Below are 23354 nucleotides of genomic sequence, written 5' to 3' on the forward strand. Positions count from 1 at the left end.
GTTTATCATACAAAAAAAGTAACTGGTATCACAGGTCCCAGTTCAGGGAGCCCTTTTCTGTGAGCGGCTGAGGATGCTTTCCTCTCCAACATGGGTCAGGAACAGGTTTTAGAATATGGCTCCATGAAGCACATCATTTCCCTGACCCATCACCAAACATCAACCTCAAGGGACTGACTCCTTTCCATAACTCTGTTTTGAACCCCTTAATTCTTCCAGGCTCATCAGCATCCACAACATTGAGCTCCACATCTGAACTGCAGCAGCATTTATGTTTGCTGCTAACGGTCTGCTCCCTGGTCTCCAGAATCCCCTTCACCAAACAAATCAAGAAGAATCACTCCTTAAACTTCCCCAATCTCTTCACAGTTTTATATACCTCCCTCATTTGCCTTTCTTCCCAGACTAATTGAGGCCTAACCTACAAAGTCTTTCCTCACATGAAAGCACCTTCACATTTTCACTGACATACTTTAATTATCCTTTTCTGTATCTTTCAGTTCTACCATGCCTTTGATTCCTGCATCCAATATTTCAGATCTGAGTGTAGTATTCGAGCAGGGGCAAGAAAGGAAGAATTACTACTGAAGACTAGCCAAGCTGAGAAGAGGTGAGAAGACAGAAGAATTAATAGTAAGCAGTGCAAGCACCTTTGCCAACACTTTGAGGGCTTGGTCCCACCCCACATCCCACAGTCAACAGCTGTCTGCTTATAGATGCATTTCTGTGATAAAGACAAGTTCCTCAGCCTCAATAGACCATGGTCAAGGGGGCAGAAGTGACTCAGTCAAGAAAAACAGGGTAGTGGTTAATTCTAGGACATCTCTGAATAGCACCAGCATTGAAGGAATGAATAAACAAAGTCCAGAAGGGCCAGGAACTGTGCTAGGTTCTTCAAGCATAGCCAGTTCACTTTCATCCTTAGCAAATATATATTGAAAAAGTGGCATTGCAATAACACCATCAATTAACTTTTAATTAAAGGCTGAACTTTTGCCTTTCATCTGTTCTGTCCTGATTCCAGGGAGATCATAATCTCATATTGAAACTAATCCACGTTAGTGCATGCTTAATTATTCTGAAGCAATAAACATCAGATGGCCAACTTCTCCCTCTCAGCAGATCCTAAGTCATAAAAACTCACAAAGCTGGGATTTGTTTCTGAAAGGGAAGTTTTTACAGCATCAATGCTTGAAGCTTAAGAGCTTCATTGCCTGATAACTGTGTCTCCATTCTTTTACAAAGAAGGTAAAGCAAAACATAGCATATTCTCCTTTGGTCACAGCTGAAGCCGTGCCACTAAAGCACCTTTCTGGTTTTGCTCTCTGCATCCACTAAAAACTTTTTAATGTGCTGTTTCTCCCAGGACACAAACATCTAAACAGCATAGTTCCTGCTGATTATACAAGAAAGGCAAATGAGTTACGAAATGCAGCAAGGTGTCAAAAATCTGCAAGCAGCAATGAAAGACATGTAAGTACACACATCCCAGGAATCACCTGCCAGGGCAACTGGTGCCTCTTCCGTCACTTTTCAATTCTGGCAGCAGCATTAACTGAATATCCTCTGCGATCTAGATCCCTAGAAAGCCTGTCCCTCCTTCAGCCTCTTGATGTGCTCTTGAAAGCCAGCTCGCCCTGGCAGAGCTCACCTGCTTGATGGGAATGACGAGGAAGGCACCGCCGCCCACGCACTCAGTGACCACGGCAATGAAGTTGGGGTTCACGGCGCAGAAGTGGTTGTCGTGGACACTGTGGGTGATGGGCACGCAGTCGTAGCACTTCTCCTTGCTGGCAGCTTTGCCATACACGTTGCGGAACTTAGAGCTGCGGTACCGTGGATGCCACGACATCTGAAAGGGGAGAAACACAATGCCCTGTGACGTGAGGACTGGCCAGCCTGGCAAGGCTCACAGACTCCTACTCCCCTCTCCCCACCACAGACTCACTCTCCACCTTTTGGGCTGCTCACACCAACCTTCAGCCAGCAAGTGGCAGACAGAGCTTTCTCTTCTGGTCTTCATCCCTCTGGCATACCCTGTCTCTGCACACTGTTGCACATCTCTGATGGAGAGAGGAGGGCACAGGGAAGAAATGACAGCTCTCACCATCACAAGCCAGCTGGGCTGTGCATGCCCAGCAGTCCCTATCACTGGGGCAGGTCCAGATGACAGCAAGTTTAAGAGGAGATGAATTCTGGCAGCACAGAGCTCAGAAAGCATGAAAGATACAAGATCTTGCATGAGAAAAGCCTGAAAGATGGTGAGCGAACAAGTCTTTGTTTAGCCCTCAGGTGCTTTAGAACCAAAAATTAGCCTAAATTTTGCTCACACAATCAGAAAAAATAAGTTTGACAGATCACAGAAATAGTTACAGTCATCTGTTGATGTTTTCCCTACCGACAATTATGTTCTGTATGTCTGGTTTATAACTGTGCTACAGCCCTCTGGCAAACACCATTTTAAATGGTGTTTAGATGAGACACATGAAGCATGCTAAACACAAGAACCCCTTACCACAGAGAGCAGTGAAGCTTAAAGAAACTAACGTAACTGATTTCATCCAATCACAGAATCATGGGTTGGAAGGGACCTTAATTATCACCTAGTTCCATCCCCCTTGCCATGTGCAGGGACACCTCCCACTAGACCAGGTTGCTCAAGAACTTATCCAACCTGGATTTGAACACTGCCAGGGTTGGGGCATCCACAACTTCCCTGGACAGCCTGTTCCAGTGTCTCACCACCCTCTTAGTAAAGAATTTCTTCCTAAAATCTAAACTAAGTTTCCCCTCTTTCAGTTTGAACCCATTACTCCTTGTCCTATCACTACAGCTTTCTTGTAGGCCTCCTTCATTTACTGGAAGGCTGCTATGAGAGCTCCATGCAACATCTTCTCCAACCTAAACAGCCCCAGCTTTCTCAGCCTGTCTTCATAGGGGAGGTGCTCTAGTCCCCTTATGAACTTTGTGGCCCTCCTCTGGACTTGCTCCAACAGTTTCATGTCCTTCTTATGCTGGGGACACCAGAACTGTACAGAGTATTCCAGGTGGGGTCTCATGAGGGTAGAGCAGATGGGGAGAATCATGTCCCTCAACCTGCTGTTTTCAAATAGAAAATTACCAGTGTTGGTCAGAAAAGGCAATTAAGACTATTAAATCCTACTCTTTCCACAAGATTTACCCAGTAAAAGGTACATGGTGAAGGTGAGTAAGATTCTATTGCTCAAAGAAAAAAAAGTGCAGATCAGGCAAGAAAGTTATGGCTGAAAGAGTGCCCCATAAAATCAGCTGGGAGTATGGGCAAAGACTGGGGGAGGGCATGGTTTTGCCCTATATAGATCTCTTTAATGTACATTTGCTGAATGGTATTATCAGTGATGCTGGATCAGTGATACTCCAGTTTGACAAGAGAACCCAACCAAGCAGCTTTTGAGTTACAGCAAGGCTTAGACCACTCGCTCATATGGGCAAGTGGTTGAAGGGAAGCACAAATGCACTCAAGGGCACGGAGTCAAGTACATCATCACCTAACAAGCAATTCTAAACTAAAATGTCTTTGTTGCTGGCATGGTATTGCATCCTCCTGGGATGACTAATAAAGGCTAAGAAAATGTATTTCTTGAGCTCTACAAGCACCCCTCGATACAAAGATACATGAAGCATACGTAGTGCGTCACACTGGAAGATTTGGGTTGTGAACAGTATTAGGACACAAGTTCTTTCCTATTTCCTGCCTCCTCCCAAGCCACTGACACAGCTCAGAACCAACCCCACCTTGGACAAAACAAATGCCTGTAAAAAAATCAGTCCTGGCAGATCACCAGTTGCTTTCACAGTCATATTTATTGCTCTCTTTCACCTTGGCATGTTTTATGTATGTTAACTCTGCATTTGTCCATATTCTTAGCTGATTAAATTTCTTCTGCAGAAAACATTAGGTGCGAAGGATCTTTGATACAGTGAGAAGTACCTATCCCAAACCAAAACACAGAAATGGAAGTTATTTGAAAAAGAAAGCAGCAATCCTGAAAGCTAATCTTGGAAGAAGGGATGTTCACAGGTAGAAAGCAAACTGAGATTATACGCAACTGGCTAGCTCCCCAAACATCCCCAGAGGTGCAGTGTTCCCACACTTCACACTCCTTACAGCTTTAGAAGTTAGGCTTACTCACACCAGGGGGAAAAAAATCACTGGATGCAGCAGTAAGTTCTTACAGCAAGAACATTACATTTATTAAAGGAAATTAATCGCCTGGCTGTAAGGAACTTCTAGCTAAACTGCTCTTGAGTTGGGAGAGAGTGTGGTCTGAAGGTTCAAGGCTCTTCTGCAGAAAGGAGTAACCAAGCACACAGGAGCAATTACTGCAATACTGCAATACTGAGAGCAGGAACACACAGCAAGATACTGACATCCCATGCAGACTACCAGTAAAAGGTTAATGGTGAATAAGGAATAAAGGAAATAAAATTAGTTAAATGGCTAAGTTTGGACAGTGCTTAGGAAAGACAGCTCTCTCCTATCTCAGCCTGCAGAATTCAAGTTCGGCTACCACAGGAAAGAACTTCAAACACCTACAACAATACAATTTGGACAGGAGGGCAAGATATGAATGGGAATATCATAAAACTGGAAAAAACAATCAGAGTAGAACAATGTCCCTCTTGATGCTATTGCAGACACAACAAAGAGCTCCTTAATAAAAGAGGATAAATACGGTGAAAATAATATGGTCTTGCAAAAAATATGGTGAAAAAGAGCCTGAGCAGGTGCAGCATCACCTTCTGGTACAGTGGGAGATGCTGATCCCAAATAAAGTAGGCATACAGACATAGGAAAATCTTGTTTGGAAGGAGTGTAGAGGAATGTCCTACATTAGAGGTTGCTCAAATGGTCATAAGTCTCCCTCCCTGAAACTCCTTTCATGACTTGGTTAGACAAAGCCACATCCTCCTTGATTATTCATAATAGTCCTGCTCTGAACAAGAAGCTGAACTGGAGAAAATCAAGGGCAATGTGCCACCAAACCATACCAAAACCTTACCATTTACAACTGAAAAACCTCACATCTTCACTTGGTAAAATAAGCCCCTGTGTGCACTGCCCACCATGCAGCAGATAAGATGTGGTTCCTTAGCAAGAGACAAATTTCCAGCCAGCTCTTAATAAAAACAGTGTGGCCAGGGCTCTCACAGATCTCAACTATTAGACAGGGCAAGCTGTGGTGTCTACAAGAATATCCTTGCAAAGGAAAGAGGTCACCATACCTAGGTCTCCATCGGAGCTTCAACACATCAAATGTTATGTATAAATGCAGGCCCTGTACAAAATGCATGGGTGAGTGTATAGGTACTAAAAGGACTACAGAAACATTTACCCCCCAAGCAGGGCCCCAGTACAGTCTGCCTTCATTTAGCTTGCCCAAATCTCCTCTTCCACTGCTGTCAGGACAATGCAGTAACCAGTCACAGGCCACTGGCAGCCCTCTTCCATCAGCAGTCCTGGCCCAGCCTCTTTGCTCAGCTCCTGTGCTTGCATAGTAGGACAGAGGGGGCCTCAAGTCTACAGCTACAAGTCTCTTCCTTGTTTTTTGTTAAAGCAGGTTTTCCACTCACTTCTTTTCCTCCTCTTCCCTCTACCTTCCCCTAAGGAAGAGGTTGGTTTATTCATTCCTTATCTGGTACTGCAACAATCTCAACTACCCTCCACTCTTCGTGGTGTTAGACACGATGCCATATGTGTACCTGGGAGAAACAATCTGACTGAGTGCCATTGTCCACACTCCAGGGATGACGATGGAGGAGGAGAACTGACCAGACGGAAGAGAGGCATCTCTGCTCCTTCTTCTCAACAAGGAGAGCAGAGAGCACCACAAACAGCTTTTTGCAGAGCTGGGCAAGAAATGCTTATGGCCAGGGAGGGAGAAGAACAGTTTTGACAGCATCTCCCATTCAGTGCTCAAAGAACCTGTGCTGGTGCAGCTGGAAGAAAAGCAGCTTGTCTCCTTACACAGGTGTCAGAGAAGGCAGCTCTGAATGCTCTGTGGTCTCCTCAGCTCATGAGAGCAAGGAGATACTGGTTTCTGATATATCTCCTGCTCCCAGAAGAAGCTCCAGTGTGGCCTGAAGTGCCATGGCAGGTCTGCAGTGCAAAAGTGAAGGATGCCACTTCCAAACGCAGCTGCAGTGAGACACAGGAAGAGCCAAGCAGCAGCCCAGACAGAGAAGGTGGGAAAAGCTGGACTGAGCTTCTCTACAGAGCTGTGCCTGAGTAGCTCTGAGTGCCTGTTTTGGAAGAACAACATAATGTTATCTGCTGCATTTCTGTACCAGGCAGCAATAACTGGTCACTCTTCTTTTATTCTCCACTCCTGAAATCGTCAGTGGCTCAGTGAGCTTCCTCACAGATACAAAGCAGTTTCCTGGCAGTGAGCAGGCCACCTGCAGTGTTTCCGACCGTTCACTCTTGGACTCAAGGCCACCTTGAGGCGTCTCCCAGCCTGAGTGAGTCCTGCAGCAGAGCAGCCCCTGCCTCCTCCACAAGGGCCTTCAGGCTCCCAGATTACCCCCACATTCCACTTCAGCTAATTTCACATCAGATTAGCTCATCAAAGCCGTGCCACACTGACACATTTCCATGTTCATCTCACCCTTTCCGTGCCCTGTCCTTGCCTATCAGCCCAATGTTCAGAAACAGGGTCTCTCACTGCTGGGGGAAGGGGGCAGTGGGGGGCCACAGCATCATCAGAGCTGACTCCACGGGCCACATTTTGCTAGCTGCAAAATCCTCCCTAGAGCTGAAGGCAGAGGGATAAGAAACATCTGGCCTGGCTTGATAGCTCGGACTCAGAATCTGTACATACATGAGGTAGTAAAATTACAAGTTAGTTCTGCCTGGACAAAGTCTGTCTCCACTTGGATTCATTTGCCACACTTCATTTCTCTTTTTTCTTTTTTTTTTTTTTTTGTTTTGTTTTTAAGACAATCATATTGTCCTTGGCTCAGCAGTTGGATCTGAAATTTTAAGACAAAAAAGCAAAGCTGTAGCAATTCTCAGCCCAGTGCTCAAAAAAGGTGAAAATCTTTCTGGCATCTGAAAAGGTGCCTGGAAAACCAGTGGGGTACTTTGATATACTCAAGCACAGCCTACTCAGCTCTTTCATGCTTACCAGACATGAATGTTGAAACACTTGTATGACCTCTGAAGAGCAGACAGTTAAAGATGGAGAAGCCAGCTCCACCACTTGCCTTCGGAAATATGATGCAGTAGCACTGAAGGGACTTTGCTCTGCTTTACCTCTCACTCTTTTACGAGGCTGTTTATGAAGAGTTAGCTTTTCGTGACTCATCTGCGAAACATGAGTGCAAAGGTGTCAGCTCTTGCCAAAGGAGTGAGCTCCTATAAGGGTTGTGAAGTCTAGGGAAGTCTGCAGCACTCAGGAGCAGTATTGGGAGAGCCATGCTGCGGTATATTTACTACTCTCTAGGAAATGTCAGACAGAAACAAACAGGCATATGCAAGTCCAACTGACTGAACATGTGCTTCACCACAGGCCAGCATGTTCCCGTTTGTCCTATCGCATCCCACTTACCCTAGGATTATGGATTTGCCTGCACCACGCATGACATTTGTGAATTCTAGATTAATTTATCTTGGTCGTGGACAAAATAAACACGTGGAAAAAATGAAATATATTTGAGGAAACCCAGACATACGGTAGCCTAATCTAGACTGAACTGAGAGCACCTTCTACACTGGTGCACAGTACTCTGTAAAGCAGTCACAGCAGCAAGGTCAGACCTAATAGTCCAAAAACTCAAAACTTTGGCAGTACTTTATTCTGCCTTCTACCATCTTTGAAATCCTTAGTATTTTTTATATCCCTGGCAGTGCCAGGAGCAGACCAGGAAGTTATTTTCCTTACATCCTGGGGAAGGCCTGACAGAAGATTGATGGGACCTTATTTCCTACAAATACTAGTTCTTGGGTGCGGCTCCACACCACTGCTAGGAGCTGATCTCTCCAGCACACACTCTTGCACTACTTGTGGTCTGGCACCTTCGGTCCCATCCATGCTTTGTCTTGCTCAGAGCCAAAATTTAACTTGGGGGGAGCATGGAAGTTAAGAAAACACAAACAAACAAACAAACAAAAAACCCCAACAACAACCAATTTCAAAACCCAACCAAAAACCAACGTAAGGCACTTAAGCAGAATCAGATCATAGAAAGTATCTGATGTGGGTTAAACAGAGTACAAATGTAGGGGGGGGTCACATCACATCTGGAACGAGAGGGAACTGGAGTGTGTTTGGCAGCGACGAGGTCCCCAGTCAGCTCATCAGGGAACCACAGCCAGGCAGCGTGACGGTGTCACTCCAGCAAAGAAGTAGCTATGACACAGACCTTGCCTCATTCCCCTGTGAACAGACATGCACATCTTCAGCTATAATGACAACAGAAGACCTGGGAGCCAGGACCTTCATGCATTCTGCTCCTGACTGCCAGGAAGGTCACTGGTTTCCTAATTCCCTGCACAGAACAGGATAATCAGCCACCATAAGCATATGGCTCCCATATGCCAAACAAAACCAACGGCTCAGCACATCTGACTCTTTTGGAGACAAGATCCATCCACCTGATTCAACAATGGGCTTAGTGTTGGAGACAATTTTCCAGTGACTTTATGCAAAGGGAAAGGCTGAACAATCTCATAACTTTCCAACCTGGATGTTCTGTGTGTATTTTCTTTCCTTCTAGGTATATTCTCTGTTCTTAAAATACAAGCAAGGAGTGAGGCAAACTGCCTTCATGCTGAAATACTAAATTGTGGTGTGAGTTGTCTGTATTTCCAGGACTGAAATGATACAGAACAAGTGTGCAGAGAGGATGATGCTGTACTTTCCCATCAGTAGCAACATGAATACCAGACAAAAAACGTCAAGTCTGGGGACTGCTCTAGAGGAAGGTGCCAGACAGTTAGAGGAGAATTCAGTGTAGAGTTGTAAGGACCAGTGATCAAAGGTGTGTGACCTGCTAAGAAATACCAAAAACTTTGGTGTGGAGATGAAGGAGGGAAGCCATGATAGTAGGCTTCAAACACAGAAAAAGTTGCTACAAGGAGGATATAAATCATCTGCTTTCAAAGTCTAGTGGAGACAAAAAAGTCAAAAGGCATGTGTTTTAACTCCATCGAAGAAGTTCTCAATTAGGCAGCAGTAAAACTTTCTATCAGCCACAGGAGTGGAAGAGAGAATGGCATGAATTTCTATCAGTGGCATTTCCCAGACAGATTTGATATAAGCCTAGCAATGACAACAGAGCTACAGCTGGCTCTGATTTGGATAGAAGACAGACTCATAGAGCTCAAAGAGTAATCACATAATAATTGTAATTTCATGTGCAGTAAGTCTGCTATGTCTGGAGTGTGGCAGGGCTGTTCACCCACTCATCCTGGCTGTATTAGCCCATTTAGAAAGGCACCCAGTATCTCCATTTTAATCAATTTTCAGTTGCAGTACTTACTGTCAGAATGTCAATTCTTAACATCCAAAGGCAAAGCAGCTGGATCAGGTATAGCTACTTTAGAACAACCTGTTTCATATAGAATCAGAGAATCATAGAATCAACCGGATTGGAAAAGACCTCCAAGATCATCAAGTCCAACCCTTGATCCAACCCCACCGTGGTTATCAGACCATGGCACTAAGTGCCACATCCAGTCTCATCTTAAAAACCTTCAGGGACCACCACCTTCCTGGCCAGCCCCCAGTGTCTGATTACTCTTTCTGTAAAAAATTTTTTCCTAATATCTAACCTAAACCTTCCCTGGCACAACTTAAGGCCGTGCCCTCTTGTCTTACTGATAGTTGCCTGGGAAAAGAGACCAATGCCCACCTGGCTACACCCTCCTGTCAGTGAGTTATAGAGAGTGATGAGGTCTCCCCTGAGCCTCCTCTTCTCCAGGCTAAACAACCCCAGCTCCCTCAGCCTCTCCTCATAGGACTTGTGCTCCAGTCCCTTCACCAGCCTTGCTGCTCTTCTCTGGACCTGCTCCAGCCCCTCAATGTCCTTCCTGAACTGAGGGGCCCAGAACTGGACACAGCACTCCAGGTGTGGCCTCACCAGCACTGAGTACAGGGGAATAATCCCTTCCCTGGACCTGTTGGCCACACTGTTCCTGATCCAGGCCAGGATGCCATTGGCCTTCTTGGCCACCTGGGCACACTCTGGCTCATGTTCAGCTTCCTGTCAATCAGCACTCCCAGGTCCCTTTCTGCCTGGCTGCTCTCCAGCCACTCTGTCCCCAGCCTGTAGCACTGCAGGGGGTTGTTGTGGCCAAAGTGCAGGACCCAGCAAGTGCAGGACCCGGCACTTGGCCTTGTTGAACCTCATCCCGTTGGAATCAGCCCAACTCTCCAGCCTGTCCAGGTCCCTCTGCAGAGCCCTCCTGCCTTTCAGCAGATCAACACGCTCCGCCAGCTTGGTGTAACCTGCAAATTTGCTGATGGTACACTCAATCCTCTCATCGAGACCATCAATAAAGACATTAAACAGGACTGGGCCCAACACTGATCCCTGGGGACACCACAGGTGACTGGATCCCAACTGGATGCAGCACTGTTCACCACCACTCTCTGGGCCTGGCCCTCCAGCCAGTTCCTAACCCAGCACAGGGTGCCCCTGTCCAAGCCGTGGACTGCCAGCTTTTCCAGGAGTGTGCTGTAGGAGATGGTATCAAAGGCCTTGCTGAAGTCCAGGTAGACACATCCACAGCCTTCCCCTCATCCACCAAGCAAGTCACCTGATCATAAAAGGAGATCAGGTTGGTCAGACAGGACCTGCCCCTCCTAAACCCGTGCTGGCTGGGTCTGATCCCTTGTCCATCCTGTAGGTGCTGTGTGATTGCACTTAGGATGATCTGCACCATAACCTTGCCAGGCACTGAGATCAGGCTGACAGGCCTGTAGTTTCCTGGGTCCTCCTTGCAGGAGGTACCAAGAACTGCGCTGCAAGTCAAGCTGTTTAGCAATGGCCATCATTCCCACCATTGACTGGCCAGAATAGATCCTTTCAAAGGTATCACTGTTCAGGGTTACCATTAGGAGTGGTATAATGGTAGATGAAAGCCAAAAGTTTAATTTCAGTTCATTTGTTTAATGCAGAATTTCAGCTGAAACCTTCTTGACTGCAGTGTTAGAACAAGTAGGCCCTATTTTCCTGAAGTTAAACTCAGCATCTCTATGGGACTGCAAACAGCATGTGTAGAGGGACAAGACCACCCCATCGAGTTGCAGGCCTGAAAGTGATGGTGAGCAAAAGGGGTGGCACCTTCAAAAACAGAAATCACAGGACATAATGGTAAAGGAAGGAAATGGGTGCACAAAAGCATTCACAGTGACACAAAACACCATCTGGAGAACTCATAGGAGCTGAACAAGTGGGCACAAGAAATTTCTCCTCTTGGCTAGGCCACCACCCTCAGGAAGGTGTCTGAGGCACCAGAAAGTTTTTCAAGCTAACAAGGTTGGAAATCACCTCCCTGTTTGCAGAGACAGCTGGTTGGTTCTCTGTGCCCAGGCTGCCCCTGCCCATCCCAATACCCATCTCCTGCGGGACCAGGCCCCAGAGATGAATTACATCCCCCTCTCCAGCTCCACCTGTTGCACAGTGCATGCTGGGTGCTGCCAGGCCCCTGGATGCATCCACCCAACATGCATCCATCGAGGCATAAGTCCTTGACCCTTTCTGTCCCCCATGGCAACACTTAACAACATTTCACTCATTCAAGGCTGCAGAGAGAGGAGGCTCGCAGCTGACTCCAGTGACAGAAACAGGCATCCTACTCCACCAGCTATAAGATCACCTTTATTCAAAGACTTTTTGACAAGCTTCATTCAAACTAATCCCGTGCAAGCACAAGATCACTGCCTGTAAAACATCACATTAGATGAAGGGTCTCTCATAAGACTGTATTACAGTCTTGGCATGGAAGCAGGGCACATAAAAGTCGAGAAGTATCACTCAATTAAGCCAATGCAGAAGGCCAAGTAAGTCTGTAAGTTCTAACAGAAAGCTCTCCAGCTCTGTCTGCTTTCAGGTAAGCAAGGGGGTGACAGACTGCCTGTCTCTGGTCCTGATATCAGGACTATTGCAGTGATAGAAAGACAGACAAAGCTCTTCTGGAGAGCAGGATCTGGCACAGCATCTCCTGAAGAGACAAACCTGCATCCTTTCCCCATCCAAACACATAATAGGATGCCCACACTGCTCAGAACACCCCATGTCTGGGCTGAGAGCCTTCCAGTTCATAGTGCACAATGGTGCATTGCGTGCATCCATTGAGTGGATGTACATGTCCCTTGCCAAACACTTGTTCTCTGTTTTCTTCTGCTGCATACCTCCTAGTAGGGTAGAAACACATGCCAATGAATTAATAATGGTTATGTTTGCTTCACGCTTCCCCAGTTTTGTGCATGAAGCCTCCCTTCTCTTTAAGACCTGTTCTCCTCAAGGCCTGTGTTACATTCCTGCAAAAAAGCTGCCCTGGCATCAGGAGACACAGGCTGAAATCCTGCCATACACCTGAAGACCTAGTGCCAGTGCACTCCTGGGGAAAGCACGTAATATGATAGTCTGCCAAAACACATTTAAGTACTGTTTGCTATTGTTCATAGGCAGGTTTCGAAACTCTGCCTCTACCTCTCACCTGAGAACCTGAAAAGCACTTCAGCTGTTCAGGTGATCCTGACAAGTTGGGACTCTCTTCCTCCTGTGTCCTTACTGCCAGGGAATCAAGAGAATTTACAGTTCTGAAGGACTTCTCTGAGGTTTCAATCTCTTGAAAGTTAGCGATAATTTGAAAAGGAGAGGGACCAACAGAGAAAAAAATACGCTTACCCCTCATTCCTTCTATTACACACAGGGTCAAAAGGAAGGAAGGTAAATGCTAATAAGGGGAATTTGAAAGTTACAATGAACATTTCAATCCAAAATGCCATTAAAGCTTTCCATTTCCCTTTTTACTTTCTCTTTTGGAATGCTAAACTTATATTGCAGAGGTAATGCCTTTTCCCTTTCAACCATATCATTTTAAGTGATGTTTCTATGGCCAAAAAACCCATAGGGTAGCCTTGCAAGTCTCTTGAGAACACTGTTTGCAAGTATCCAAGGAGAGTGCCACAAGAGATTCAAACTTTAAATCCCATATAAAAAAGCAGATGATAAGTGGCACAGGATGTGCAACTAGAAAGCTCCTCAGAAGACGTTCAGCCTCTTCTCAGCCCTCAATCAGCAGCCCATGAAATAAAACATTTACATGAACTCGACTCCAAGTAATAAAATCAAACCAAAGTAAGAATCAGTGTCCTTCCCGAAATCTGCCTAGATCCATTATTTCCTCTGGTCCCTTATCTCCTACTGTCTTAAAATCAGTTTCATTCATCTTATCCTTCTTCTGCCCTGCTAAAATCTCCCTCTTCTCCCTCTTTCACACCGCTTATTCTCTCAAAATTCATCCCTCCCCATCCTAAAGCGAATAATGTAACTTGATGCCAAAAAGTGAGAAAATACATTCTAAGGACCCAAAAAGCCCTTTCAGCTATCTTGTCTCTGCTAACGGCAATTAGATAATGCTTAGATCCAGAAGCTGACATACATGAAGTCAGCTTCATTATTGACTTACACTGAACACCAAACTGTATACTGGAAACAGAGGATACATTCCCATTCCCAATACCCCAGGACTTGTACAAAGGAAACAGTTAAAGACACAATTTTAAATAAGGCAGCTAATGTATCGTGAAATACTGCTGGTTTTCTGCCCGAGAACCAGCTACGTGCACTGTAAATTTCATGACATGGCTCCATATGGAGCAGGCTGTACAAGAGAGCTCCATAAAAAAATACTTCCCCTCTCCTCACTCAGCTGTGCCCACAATAGATTTATGTTGAAGCAGAAATGCATCTGCTGCCTGCTCCCAAACCAGGCTTGTGCATTCTTCACTCAGGCTTGGAGTCTTGGTTTTAGTGTCTCTGCTTTAAGAAGACTGTTGGCCCCTCTTCTGATCAGAGAGGTGTGATTCTTGCTGCATCTTGCTTCCTGATGAAGCTCTGCAGTGGAACACCTGCTAAGCAGGCTGCTCCAAAACTTTCTGCTCTTACCTAGCCAGCACCAAGGCACAGCTGGGAAGCAATGCAGTACATACAACAGGCCAACAAGGTGAATGTTTCTTACACCCCTTGCAGATGACATCTATCACCTGGATGCGACAGACCAGCAAGACTCACATACAAGCACCTTCACTGGGAAACAGCTGCTTTTAGCAGTTGACTAATCAACCAAGTCCTAAGTCTTGGTTGACAACCAAGTTGACAACCAAGTAAGTCCCTGAACCACACAGCTAGATCGGGACACACAAATTTGGCAAACACAAATACATCACATAACTCTATTTACTATGAATAATGCCACTAATGCTTCTTCTACAGGGCAAAGATCTCTGTCCCTGAGACCTGGTACTGTAAACCTGCCCCTGAGGTTAAGCAAAAGCATTCAAAGAGACAGTCATTGAAAAAACAGTGTGCACAGGAACTTCTCGCTTCCAGACAGCTTTAAAACTTTCAACCTCACACCACTCCAAATGCATTTCTCACCCTTTCTTCTTGCCTTATGCAGAGAAAAGGCTGTTGGCTGCAATCCTAATAGGAGTGCAATGATCACAAAGCAAGCCAGCAGCAAGAAAAGTGTCTACTTGTGATGCTAGTCTGTAGGTGCCACTTTTTAGCACAAACCCCGTGCTGGGTTTCAATATCCCATCCCATATGCCCTCGTTTGCCACCAGCTTTCAAGGCAATGAGAAGGGCTTCATTAGACATGGCAGAGTGGGCAAACACATCCCTCTTGCTAAATTATTGTAGTAAGACACTGTTTTCTGCAAGTAGCACACACTCATTCCAAAAGGGTTTTGGAAGACAAGACAGACTCTCATGCTAATATGGACCAGGCTCAGGCATGAGCAGTCAGCCCTTTGGAGCACAGTCCACTCATCATTTGCTCTATCCCACACAAATACTATTCCCAGGTGATGTCACCAGACCTCATCCTGTTCCCACCCTCCTCTTTTCCCTTTTATCTGAAGCAGCAGTAAGGGACAGTTTTATCACAAAGTTTAGTGAACAATTCTCTGGCTCAGAGAACGGCCATTCTAAATGACATATCAGTACACCTGCAGCTTTCTCCAGCTGTGCCTTGCAAACTTCCAGGAGGGAGAGTCCCTCTCTCCCCTTCTACCCTGTGCCACCCTCATTAGATTGACCTACCCCCAGAGACTTCTGCCCACGCTCTCCAGGCATGGCCTGGAGAACCAGCAGAGCAGGGAGTACTTTCAGAGACACCTGCTTTTTGCTTCCAGAGAGGACTCACCAGCAGCCAGAGGGAAGCCAGCAGGGTTGGGCTTGCGAGTCTCTTAATGACAGAGTCACTAATTATATATATTCATAAATAATGAGTCCTACGCACCACTAAGCAGATGGAGAGGCAGCCCCTGGTTTTCAGCCTGCAAGAAAACTAGAGGGAATCTCTCAAAACACCAAGGGAATTACCACGCTGCCAGACTGTTGGAGGAGTAGGTGGAGGTTTTGCCAATACGTCCTTTTGCTCCACTGGTCTGGGACTACCCTCATCCCATCCTATTAGCAGCTCTTGCTTCCCCAGGAGGAAGGTCTCTATCATAAAGGCAAATGCTCCTCTCTCCTGTCCCTGTCCTGTGCGTGACACCTCATTTATAACAAGATCTTCCCAAGAGAATGTACATCAATAAATCAGAGCCAAACCCTCAATACAGCCATCCAAGCTTTGTGTTGAAAGGGTCATGCTGTTCCTTCTCGTTTTAAGCATTCCTTGCCTTGGGTTGTGAAAGCTTTTGGGTAAGGCAGTATGAAACACACTGCTGTCCCTATGGAGGAAATATTGCTAAGAACTGATCTTGAAGATGACCATTTAACAGTTTATCTGTCCCCACAACCATCAACATCTGGTAGTGGTAGTGCCCGGGCCACCTTCCTGTCTTCTGGTACCTAGGAGGCTGCTTGCTGGTGCACCAGGAAGATGCAGGTGTCACAACAGACCTCCAGCATTTCAGCTCCTTTCTTAAAGGAAATGTAAATCTTTAATTTTGCTCAGAGAAGGCAAAAAGCCTAAATATTAACTGCAACTGCGTTTTTTCTCAAGAAGAAGTTGCAAGCACAAACGAGGAAGTTTTCTTGCAAAGAAGCAATAGAAGAACCAGCAAGGATTGCAGAGTTGGTGAGAAAGGACACTGGAAAGACTGAGCCATGAAATGCCTTCTTCACCTCAGTTTTTACAGCTAAGATCAGCCTTCAGGCACCCTGGGTCCCTGAGAGACGTAGAAAGCCCAAAACAAGGAAGACTTATCCTTGGTGGAGGAGGATCAGGTCAGGGAACATTTAAACAGACTGTGGACATGCACAAAGGCCTGACAATGGACCCACAGGACCCGAGGAAGATGACCTGTGTTGTTGCAAGGTCATTCTTGGTTTTCTTTGAAAGCTCATGGCAATGGGGCGATGTCCCTGAGGACTGTAAGAACGCAAATGTCACCCATATCTTCAAAAAGGGCCAGACAGAGGATCGGGGGAACCACAGGCCCGTCAGCCTGAGCTTGATCAGCCCGTTAACTGTAAGAAGGAGCTTTCTGGCTGTGGGAGCAGTCAAACATTGTGCCTCTGTCAGGCACGGGTCACTGAGAAAGGGTGTGGAGTCTCTATCCTTAGAGATACTCAAAACACAACCAAACAAGGCCTTGAACCTGCTTTGAGCAGTTGGACTACGTGATCTCCAGAGGCGCCTTCACCCTCCGCCACACTCTGACCCTGTGAAATCTGCACAGTGATCTCTAGGGAGAGCATCCTGAGAAGATACAGTGAAAGTAGACCAGAACTTTGTGTGTACAGTCAGTGTGAAGAAAATGGGAGATGTTTCCATTACACAACACTGCCTTCCAGGGATTCATCGGACAGGCCACGCTCAGGGGAAGGAAAACAAGCAGCAACTCAACCAGGTGACTTAAAGCAACAAAAATAGCTGGACCACAGTGTGAACTCCCTCATTCAAAACTAGCTGAGGAACAGACAGGTTAGAAGGTTTTCAGGGGAGCCTTGGAAAAGTATAACATCAAAGTAGTAAAAAGTGGAACATAGTAGATACACAGGTAAAAGTGAGAAAGACACAGGGTCAGCACGGCTTTTGTAAACTCTTACGAGGCCTCACAAGCCAAACTGCACTGACAAAACCCAAAATCACTGTGACATTGCGCACTCAGATTCCAGTACTATGATGGTTCCTCACCACAGTGATAAGGCAGAATGAACTTAGCAAGAAGATCCTCAATTGGTAAGTGGTTTGTGAAAAATGGGAAATACCTACATTTGAGTACTGCCAGTTTAAGTTCAAAATAGACTCTCACTACCAATTTACATGCCTACATGTCTCACAGAAAGCATAAATTTGTGGAACAGAAGCAGATCACCACAGGTCTTAGGAGTCCATATTTTTTGCTGTTCTTCTCATTCATTTCTCTACATTCTTCCCTAAGGATGTTTCTTCTAAAATTCTCAGGTAATGGAGAGACCATCATATTCCTGCTAAACTTATCCCAGCTCTCAGCTGCCTTTACAATTATGCAGCTTGTCCCTGCTGTCAAAATTAAATCTCCTTTTGTGCAGTCAGTGTCCCTTGCTTCTTACTCTGTTTAGCCAGATCCCAGACAAAAGTTTATACCCAGTTTTCCAGTCTTCTCCAGTTTTTACTTCATTCTCCTCCTGTCAGCCTTGTTTTCTCAACAGCTGATGAATTTGTTCTCCTTTCTTCTGAGCTCTTTGGCTCATCTGCATTTTACCAGAGCAGCTGCACCTAAAACTGGCATACATCTATTTCAGTAATACAGATGAACAGATGCTTCTTTTATAATTTACCAGATACTCTCCTGTTCCTATTTATCACTTTCTTGCTACAGCATGTCAATGAGTCATGTTCAGCCTGGAATGAACTGCAGCCTCTGGACACTTTTCTGCAGAACTGCACTGAGTCTGATGGTACTGCAACATCGGAAGAACTGAACCCCTCACTGCTGAACTGCATCCTAATTTTCCCATGCCAGTACTTCAGCTCTTCAAGGCAGTTTCAAACCAGAGCCCTGTCATTCTGCAGGCTTCCTGCTCCTCCTGGTTTCCTGCTTATTATTTATTCCTTTGTCCTAATTGCTAATAAAAATACCAAAAAGCAACAGATGTCAGGAAGAACCCTGCAAAACTCTTCTCAATAAATTCTCACATTCTGATAATTAACTGTCACATAAGTTCTCCTCTATAATTCTCTCACAAAATGTACATGTACCTCACCATAAACAGATGTATCTAGTGCATCCTTCCTTATCTTACTTGTGTGGGACAACATTGAACATTTTTCTAAAGCCAAGATAAAGGATCCCACATCCACTGGGCTCACCACTCTCTGTAACATGTAATCAGTGTGTTGACATGGTTGGTTTTGCCATGCTTTTGCTGCCTCTTTCATCTCATTATTTCTCCCATGTGCTCCACTTGTTCTGATATACCCTTACAGAGAAGCTCAAGCTTCCCTCTGTCTAGAGCTCAGAAATCTCCATCCTCTGAAGAGTCCTTAAAGACAACATGCTAATTGTGCTGAGTCAATCTCAGACAGTTCTTCATGTGGCCTGCAGCCCACACTAACTCCTCACACATCTGTAGTCCAAATTACCATTCATCCCTTCTTGCTGCCACAGAAGAATTTAGCCAGGTTTGGGAAGGGTTCTGCATTTGTCCCTCCAAGAACCCAATGTGGCTAGAAGCTGTGACCCCTGCCAGGCAGGACTGCACTGCTGAGCTGATCACGGGGTACACCAAGCCACTCAGGTGTCAACTCACTGGCTAAGCAACCAGTATCCCAATACCCACTGGGGTCCCCAGACTGGACTGCATGCAGGACGGAGGACTGCTGGTTGCTCATAACAGCCTGCCAGGGGTACAAGTTCTTCAGGATCTCCAAGCTTGTGTTCTCCTGGGGCTTTGGAAGCAGGTTTTTCCAATGCACAAGACTAAGCTCCAGGTCCAGCACACCAAATATCTGTATCATTAGCAGATCTCTCACAGAAAGTCTTATCCGCAGCAAGAGCAGACCTCCTGTCTCACCTGTGGCTGGATGTCTGGAGCAACACACAGGAGCCCAAATGCAAAATCAGTGAGCCAGAACACCTCTTGTCACAGCCTACCTTTTTGGGCTCCACAAAGTCTTGCTGCTCCTACTATGGAAAGTCAGGCCTGCAGCACTGTGCAGCCTGGCAGCTCTCTGCAGGACAGGCTGTCCATACTGGGTTTTGCTCTGCACACTAATAAATGGCCCTATGGTTCTCTACAGGCAAGATGGGATGAAGAGCACCTTCATCTTTTCCCCTGTGAGAAGCACCCCTTCTGAATTAGTTTCTGCATGCCAAGGGGGACCAGCAATACCGGTGTGATTATGTTCATATAATTACAGGCTTTAGCTTCAACTGAAAATGTATTCCCGCATAAATAGGCCTGGAAAACCCAGTGGCACTAACAAAGTAAGTAAAGGTGTCTGTGCTTTGCAGTACACGAGAAGCAACAGCTCCAGAAATCCAGAGAGCAATTACAGCTCACACTTTACAGCTCAGCAGATAACACTATCAATGCCATTTTTGTTTCTCCTTCCTTTTATTCCAGCCATAGCTCTTTAATTTCAAAATAGAAATTGTCTTTTCTGCACAGGAAAGGGACGGGAAATAGCTCCCAGAGAACACTTTCTTTGGAACATTTGTGCACTCCTGCCAATTCGATTACTTTTGCAAGTAATGTGTCGTACACCTCTTAAGTCCAGCATGCCCTTGGCCAGTTGTTTCCCTGCACCCAGCAGCACAGTCAGAGATGGGTGTACGCACACAACAGCTACAACATACGGCCTCGCTGCTCTACACCAGGCATTACGTTTGCCCCGATGTGTCCATTTGCCACAGCCATAGCACAGGTCAGCTTGCTGGTTCCAACCCTCATCGAGGCTACATTTTTCACTAATTTGGTGGTCTCAGGTTTACATTTTTCAGTTTGCACTTTTTTCAAAAACTCACCCACAAGCTTCCATCTCCAAAGTTTCAAAACATAATATGAGTACGCCCTCAAAAAGGCAACCCTGAGGGCAAACAAAGGAATGTCAGTGTTATCTACAATTTGTAAGACACACACTTACGGAACAGTCTCCTGTCTTTTACCACGGTTTGTGTTGAGCTATTGCTTCAAGACAAAATTGAACCCCTCAGAACTTCATCACCAGACACCAGCCTCCTGAGTCAGATGCCAAATAAGCACAGACCATTTTGTTTCTCAAACCCAGCAGACCAAATGATTTGTGAGGCTCATTGCTTAAGTTAGGCTCCCCTCCAAGCCTCTAGCCATGGACATTCTCCAAGGTATATCTGCAAGAGAGTAGGTCACACACCCCTGGACACACCTTGTCATCCAAATTCCACTTCTGTGTTATAACACTATCAAGGAGAAATTACCAGCAATAAATTCCTTTGGATCCAAAGTCAACAGACAACATGATTATATAGCAACCCAGACCTTTAAATACCATCTGCACATGTGATCTCAAACAATACTACAAGCTCAGAGGCTACAGATTTATTGTTACGAGAGTAATAAACAGTACGGATACGGCATCTTTCACCTCTTGGTTCATGGCTTGGTTCCACCTAATGCAGGTGAGTGGAGCCTGCCTTGAGAGTATATCTCTTCCACAATTGTGATCTGAGAAGCAAACTCTTTCCTACAAAGATGTTGTCCTTGGAGTTCAGAGTCCCCAGACAGACAACCTAACCACTAGATCACAGTCTTGACCATGGCACTTGACAGCCAGCTGCTAACAGAGTGAAGGGAGCTACAGAAAGACATATGTTCCCAGGCTTGTATTTTATGCACTCAGTCCCCAGACTAGTGCCAACTAGTCAGTCCCCAAATCTAGGCAGCTGACTGTAGTTAGTTTAGGAAACAAGGTTTGCCTTGCTGAGTCCAGCAAGATCTTCTCCCCACCAGATGTGATGCAGAGTCAATAGAGAATCCAAAGTGGGACAGCTACTGCAGACACCAGAGCCTCGACAGGGAAGCAGTTTAAGTTGCTGCCACATGAAAACTGAGTTACTGGTGAAGTCCTGCAAACAGGACCAGCCTTCCAAGTAGTTTGGTATGAATAATGTATTTTAAAAAAGAAAAAAAAAAAAAGAAGAAAAAAAAGCTGGGAGTAGTTTGTAAACAAGAAAGGAGGTGGAGAGCCATTAACTAAGTGATCTGCATTCCTCAATTTGCTTTATCAATCTCAGTATTCAAAAAAAAAGCTTAAGAGCAGTCCAGACTCTCTAGTGAATCAACAAAACCACACAAAGGACTGTGCCACTCCTCTCAGCCTCCAGGCTGTGCATTAGCTTTTAGCTACGGTATCTACCACATGAATAATGTAGCACGTCTTCCAGAGCATCTGTACTCCAATCAATCCACAGCAGCAAATAAAAACCTTTCAGCACACCTTTCTATCAGACAGCAGGACCTTTTTACAGCTGCTCAGAGGCATATCCTTGGAAAAACAACCCTATCTGCGACCAGAGCTGGAAGCCTTTTAAATCGGTCATCTGGGAACCAGCCTTTTAAATCAGCCATCCTGCGATGGGCCTCGATTTTATCAATTGCCTTTCTTTGTCTTTTGTTCCATAAGGATCCACACCCACCGTTCCGGGGCTCAGATTAAGGGAGCTCGGACTAAGATTTCAGTTGGCTTTCGGAAACAGGCAGGTGCCACTCCCCAAAATCAGCAGCTGACAGCCTGCAGCCTGCCCTTCCAAAGAGGGACAAGGTGGCCTCACCAGCCACACAGCACACACACCCCATCTTTCTCCTGTGCTATAAAGCAGCCTCTACCATTTCCTAACGTGGGAGTATGGGTAAAGAGCCTTCATCAAACCAAGAATCAGTCATATGCTTAAATCTCTGTATTTTCAGAGGCAGAGTAGGTGATAAAAAGAGGCACTTTGTCCCTCACTAGTGCTAGTTTGAGTACTGATCCTCAACAGAAGCACAAAGGTCCCTTCTCCTTGGCAGCCCACCAGGAGCTGTAGGAATTGCTTCTGTCACCTCATTTCAGCAGCACAACATGAAGGCTACTGGCTACCTGAGGACATGCTGCTGGTGCAAATGGACTAGGATTTGCAGAGGTGGTGGGGGACAAAATGACAGCAGTGAACAAGATCTCAAAGAACATATTCTAGAGTTGTGTTATCTTCCATCAGAAAACTCGGCTCTAATTAATACTCCAAAATACTTGCAGTTCTCTGGCACAGCAATGATACTTAAATATGGTGCCCTGGAAGGCTGGTTGTGAAAAAAACAGCTCTGCCTGTAGTATAAACATTGTACAATACAGAGGACATGAAGTAGGAAGGTGAAGGAGTCACTCAAGATTAAAATAATGAGTTGATTTCCTCATGCTCAAAACAGCGAGGTCAATACCTTTCTCTGAGCAGCCACAGCAGCCTCTCTTGCCCCTTATTTTTGGTGCACAATGGCCAGGGCAGGACATGAGGTCTCACACATGCCCCTGGAAGGAGACATGTCAGACCTTCCCCCATGCTAGCAGCAAGTCAAATCTTACAACAACAAACAGAAGGTACTGGGTGGACACAGCTTCAGGAGAGGTGAGACAGTGGCTCCTCCATTGACGTAGGCATCTTCTGCTTAGGCGACAAGCAGAAGGAGATTCCAGTACTTTTGCCTCCCCCACTTATCAGCTGGGGCCAGGGAAGGCAAACATTGCATACAGAAACATTGCATACAGATTCAGCCTGTATAAACAGCAAGACTCCAGAAATCCACTGCAGCCTTGCACTCCACAAACAGCTGGTACCACCTTATCTGTCTCAGAGCATCTTTCTCGTGAGGGACCCCAAGGCAGCTGACCAAAGGCCAAAGACATACCAAAGCCCCAAGCTTGGCAAAATGCACATTGTGCAAATTTTGTTCATATTACAGGATACACCAAGTGTTGTGGACCTCAAAAGAATTTTAAGCACATATGTCCAGGGGCAGACAAGGGCTGCCAGGAGTGAGTGAAACAAGGCCACTCTCCACAAGACGAGGTTGAGACAGCAGAAGTCCAGTGGCCATCCTGGATGAGCTTTCTAACTGTGTTTGTATTCAGTCACAATTTGAAACCACAATGCACGCCCCAAAGCAGGCAGCAATGCCAAATGAGTTCC

General features: G+C 45.8%; 1 protein-coding gene across 2 annotated transcripts in view; it reads right to left on the reverse strand.

Moving 5' to 3' along the window:
* CORO2A (coronin 2A) overlaps window positions 1–23354 on the reverse strand; it is a 58224-nt gene that overhangs the window by 20456 nt on the left and 14414 nt on the right. Inside the window, exons 1-2 of one of the 2 annotated variants that reach the window (XM_032674899.1) lie at window positions 1978–1982; window positions 1652–1852 (exon numbers count right to left, since the gene is read on the reverse strand). In XM_032674899.1, coding sequence (XP_032530790.1) covers window positions 1652–1852 — 201 coding nt within the window. In that variant the 5' untranslated portion in view covers window positions 1978–1982. Of the gene's footprint in view, window positions 1–1651; window positions 1853–1977; window positions 1983–23354 lie in introns of those variants that run through there. The other variant, XM_032674898.1, reaches the window with a different exon arrangement.

The sequence above is a fragment of the Chiroxiphia lanceolata genome, chromosome Z, assembly GCF_009829145.1.
Source record: "Chiroxiphia lanceolata isolate bChiLan1 chromosome Z, bChiLan1.pri, whole genome shotgun sequence".
NCBI lineage: Eukaryota > Metazoa > Chordata > Aves > Passeriformes > Pipridae > Chiroxiphia > Chiroxiphia lanceolata.